At 31.1% G+C, this 5022-nt stretch overlaps 1 protein-coding gene across 1 annotated transcript; it reads right to left on the reverse strand.

Annotated features, from left to right (window-relative positions):
- Positions 1–867: 867 nt before the first annotated feature.
- LOC146535855 (uncharacterized) lies at positions 868–4403 on the reverse strand. Its single transcript, XM_085192096.1, has 3 exons — positions 4200–4403; positions 2487–2665; positions 868–2409 (listed from the first exon to the last, which is right to left on the reverse strand). Exons 1-3 carry the CDS (start codon positions 4201–4203, stop codon positions 1117–1119), a joined length of 1476 nt encoding a protein of 491 aa, XP_085048222.1. The 5' UTR covers positions 4204–4403; the 3' UTR covers positions 868–1116.
- Between the last annotated feature and the right edge of the window lie 619 nt (positions 4404–5022).

Below are 5022 nucleotides of genomic sequence, written 5' to 3' on the forward strand. Positions count from 1 at the left end.
CCGAATTAAATACATGACGTGTTATCAATGATAATGATAAGCTCCATAAGACAGTATAGGTGTGGTAATTGTTAAGTACTACTGACCATTATATTGCTATTAATATAATATTAGGAGAATTTGAAGTCATATTATAATATTTTTTATCGATTGTATATTTTATTGAATGAAGCTACAAATATATTATAGTTATATATAGGTAGCATATGAGGAACTTGAATTAATAAAATAAATACCTAGTTGTCTTGTCTAGTCATCTTAAAACATTTTAAATTTTAGGAAGACTGGATTTTTTTGGGGTAGATAGAGAGAACTTAGTGTTAAAATATCTCGTTCTCCATTTCCGCCGCTTATCCATTGCCGCGCTTTGTTACACGCTCTAAGAAATCACAAAAACAAATATATTGAAAGACGAAGGCATCAAAAAAAAAAAAACGTTTTCTAAATTATAAGTAAACCTCATAGATCATTATAGCCTCAAAAAATTCATAAATATCCACATTTATTATATAGAAATATTAAATATTCAAAATGTAACAGGAAATGTATACTATTGAATTTTTGATTCATTTATTATTACTGAGTAGTTTCATAATTTTTTTTACCAGCGACATCTAGTAATCTACGAACTCACTACTTAACTCGTGGACTCTTCAGCTTTTATAGCGGAAAATATTTACTAAAGTGACTGATAGAGGGCAGCAGTAGTTTTGAAAATACTTGGAAATTAATGTCTTAATACTGAATACGGCTATGTACTTTAACACTTAAACATTTTAAAACACAAAAAAAAAACATATAATAAATTAAAACGAAAATCAGTTTCTTTTATAATAAGAATATATTTAGAACGAAAGAAGTCTTTAAGAATTTCACACGTATTTTATAAACATATGACGTATGTAAAAAAAAATATATTATTAATAAATAAAAATAAATATAAAATTACTTAGAATGTGGGGAACTAAGCGTCTTAACACTAGGTTCCCTCTGCCTACCCTGTCATGTGCGGTACACAGAAGCTGGTTTTTAGAATGTCTTAAAATTAAGTTTAATACAATTTTGTTCCTAACATTTACACCTTAAAAAATACATCTTAATTAGATATTTATAAAGTTAATTAATACGTATATCTACTGTTCGTCGTATGGACCGTCTATCACCTAATCTAGGCCTTGGTTCAATTAAATCTCCTATAGATCTAGACCTTCGCGGATTCCTGTTACGGCCAACTTCTTGTTCTTCGACGAAATCAGGCAGTGAATGAAAAGAATCATTCAGTCTGGGCATTAGGAGAGCTTCGTCATATGTCGGTGGTAAGTCTTCTCTCAAAGGAACACGTAATACAACAGAATCATCTCTCGCTTGTGTTGTATTTAACACAGCAGTTTCCGTAGTACGTTGTGGTGCTTCAGATTTGTTCATTGCTATTAGAATTCTACATATAAAGGAAGTTAGTATCACACCTATAATGATACCAATCATAACCGCCATCAAGGTGTATGGCGGCATGGACGAAGCTTCAATATTCCACGTCCGAATATAAGCCTGCTGCCAGCTCATTTGCGTCACATTTGTTGGAGAGTAGCAAATCAACGAATTATCCGTAACCTTCGGAGGTTCCTTCGTTAAAAACTCATATGTAAGAAGTAAATTTACACTAAACCCCTCGCAGCTCCACCGATTTCCTTTCACTTTGACTTCTCTCAAAAATGGATTTGAGGCGAAGTGTGAAGTAGGCCATACTTCCTTGAAGTCATTCCCTCTCAAATCCAGTACCGCCAAGTGCGGTAGCGACGAGAAAGTAGAATCAGTAAGAATTTCAATATTATTGTAACTTAAATCTAATTCTTGTAAAGAATTTGAAGCCAATTTGTCAGGAAGAACTTCAATTCCATTCATCGATAAATCCAAATCAAGCAAGGAACGCATTCCAGTTAGGGAATTTGCGTCAATGTTGTTTATTTGGCAAAAACTTAGTTGTAAATTTCTTAATGAGGCAGATTGAAAATCAGGTACTACGGACAAGTAATTTCGAGATAGAATAAGAACTTCTAGACTAGTTGCTTGTGATATTACTTCCGATGATATGTTATGCAAACGGTTTTCTGATAAATCAAGTATGGCCAGAAGAGGCAGTTTAGTGAAGGCATCTTGGTCGATGTTATTTATTTTATTCTTAGATAAATCTAATTTTATAATGTTTGATGTATTTTTAAAACTATACCAAGAATCATAGTTATTACTCGATAAATTCAGGATTTTTAAATGCTGCCATGTTTGTACGTATTGAGGCAGATCTCCGCTTAACCGGTTGCCAGAGATATCTAATTTTTCAATTTGTTGAAAATTTTCAAGTGCAGTAGGAAATTCTACAAAGTTGTTATTCGCCAACAGAACCACTTGTGCCTGGAAAGAAGGAAAATTATTAGACAAATTCTTTAAAATTTTATTAATAAATGTGAATGATGTTTATATATTCTTACTTTGTTATCAAGTTCTTCAGGCAGCTCGACGAGTTCTCCATCAGAACAATCAAGATACAGTACATCATCACGGATATATGTAGTGCAAGATTCTTCTTGGTCTTCTTCTAATTGCCGCAGAACACCAGCACTTACTGCCACCAACAGTAAACTTGACCATATTAACTTGTATATAACACCTAGAAATATAAATATTATATTTAATTATAGTATTTCTTTATTTTTTTCAACAAAACGGTCAAGTATATCATTAGAAATTTTACATACAATGGATAATATTGACTGACATAAGGGTTAGGTTGAAGATAACTGTTCCTAATCTAACGAAACGCTAATGTTTGCTTCGCCAATAAGGTGCATAAGGTATTTCGTTATCTACACTAATATTATGAAGTTACAAATTTGAATAAAAATATTTCTTTTTATGCAAAAGCTAGGAGGTAACGACTATAAATATAATCGAAATCGAATCTCAAAAACACTATTATATATACAAATAGTAAAAACCAATTTCACTTAAGAATTCAACTATATTTAAAAATATAATTCACGCTTTTTGTGTTAAAATTTAATTTAATTTCATTTTCATCGGCTTTCTGGGCTCCAAATGAATACTCTCTAGCAACCAGTATAAAAAGATCGATTTTTTGTTATAATTGAATTCAAGAAATTGGTTTATCGCAAAATTTGGAAAATGTAGTAAAAGCAAACTTAAAGTATTTTAGTAGCCTATTATTTTCAAAACTTTTACTATATATTTCAGAACTATAATACATCGAAGAATAAACATACACATGTAAATGATAAGATAAATATATACGATTCACTGCAGGAAATAATGATTCATCGCCAGTGTTAAAAGCAAACAATATTTTTTAGAATTTATGAGTTCTAGTAATTCCTCTTCAAAAAGGATTTTTAAATATGTAGTTAAAAAACATATTTGTTTTCATATTTCAGAAAGCTTTTTAATCTCATAGTAGGTAAAAATACACGCTTTATCTTTACATTATATTTATTTGCATTTTAGTTATTTCACTTTTTCATTTATGGTGAGACTTCTGAACAGAGATCATCTTAATTTTGTTAGCGTCTTGTATTACAAGTAATTGTTCTCAATCAGTTGCTGTTCTTATTACATATTAGTCACTTGCTATAAGATTTAATACGTTATTGTAGAAAACCGTATAAAAGTAAATATTTACTTTCCATCTCCTTGATGCGAAAAGTTCACCTACATTTTTTTTTATTTTTTTAATTTAAGGTGTCTTGCTTGGTTCTTATAACATAACAAATTATATTTATAGATGTAATCCAGTATTATTTATTACTATATTTCCACTCGATAAGATTGTAGACTGTAGAAAAATAAATTTTGATCATTTAGTTATACATACATACATATGCATAATAATAAGCACGTGATACCTTATTTATTATAAGTAAACCAAAATACATATAAACTATATAATAGATATATCTATTTGGTATTATATTTTCTTTAATTACACACCCTTCCCATTTACCGCCAAATTCTGGAGGCATTGCATGTTGAATGGCGGACCTTAACTCCCTTCCATCGACACAAGAGCTAAAGCGAGATCTCAAGTGAGAATCGAACCCACATCCAGTCGTTTATAATAATTACAAAAATCTCAAATACCTTAGTAGAAACTAAATACCGTCAATAATATTGACAAACTTACGACTTACCCATTAGCGCTACTAGTGTCACGTCATATTATGTACTTATCACGCACTCAAACTCGAAAGTCCTTGATAAGGACTGCACTGATAGATATATATATGATTAATAGTTATTTTATATGTTTACTTTTTTTTATTAAATAGTGTGTCATTTTGTTTAGGCTGGCGTGTCGACGTCAACGGATTGGCACCACTGGCCATGAATGATACGTACAGGTTGCTTGGTTCGAAATGATAACGTAGATAATATACTAAAACATATTATTATTATCATTTGCTAGAGAATCTTCAAAAATAATAAAAAAATAATGTCACACCTATGGTATATTTAAATGGAAAATTATTTCAACGCAGTTGGTAGCTTGATAATTTTAGATAACACGGTCGATACAATTTTGATTAATTATTTTTATTTAATCTGTTACAAACAAGGTACTGTTTAATAAATCTTTAGTTTTCTATTAACGCTTCTATCTAATTGCTTTTGAAACATTTGTAATCAAAGAAAATTATAGATATCTTCTTGAGTCCGTTGTAGCGCAGTGTCACAAGCTTACGCGATGGTTTTGGATTCCATTCCCACTCGCAGAAATGAAATATTTAATATTTTGATTTCCTCGTTGGTGTCGAAAGTGATCACCGCCACCTACGATCTCATACATCACCAGAGGAGCTGCAGGCACTATTCATTACACCATGCTTTGAGGATTCGACGGAAAGTTGGGGACGCGAGTGCCGTAATCAGGACGGAGTTTCTTAACACTAGGTGCCCAAGTTCCCACTGAGTACGCTGTTAAGATACAGCGTGAACTTGAAAAAAAAAGTATCT

The sequence above is a fragment of the Heliconius melpomene genome, chromosome 10 (genome assembly GCF_056956725.1).
Source record: "Heliconius melpomene rosina isolate 202511_hmr_F chromosome 10, ASM5695672v1, whole genome shotgun sequence".
NCBI lineage: Eukaryota > Metazoa > Arthropoda > Insecta > Lepidoptera > Nymphalidae > Heliconius > Heliconius melpomene.

What these genes read in the sequence shown, in the direction of transcription:
- LOC146535855 (XM_085192096.1), bottom strand. An exon ending in CTGAAGAACTTGATAACAAA is followed by an intron (nt 2,410 to 2,486) that starts GTAAGAATATAT and finishes CCTTCTTTCCAG; the next exon opens with GCACAAGTGGTTCTGTTGGC.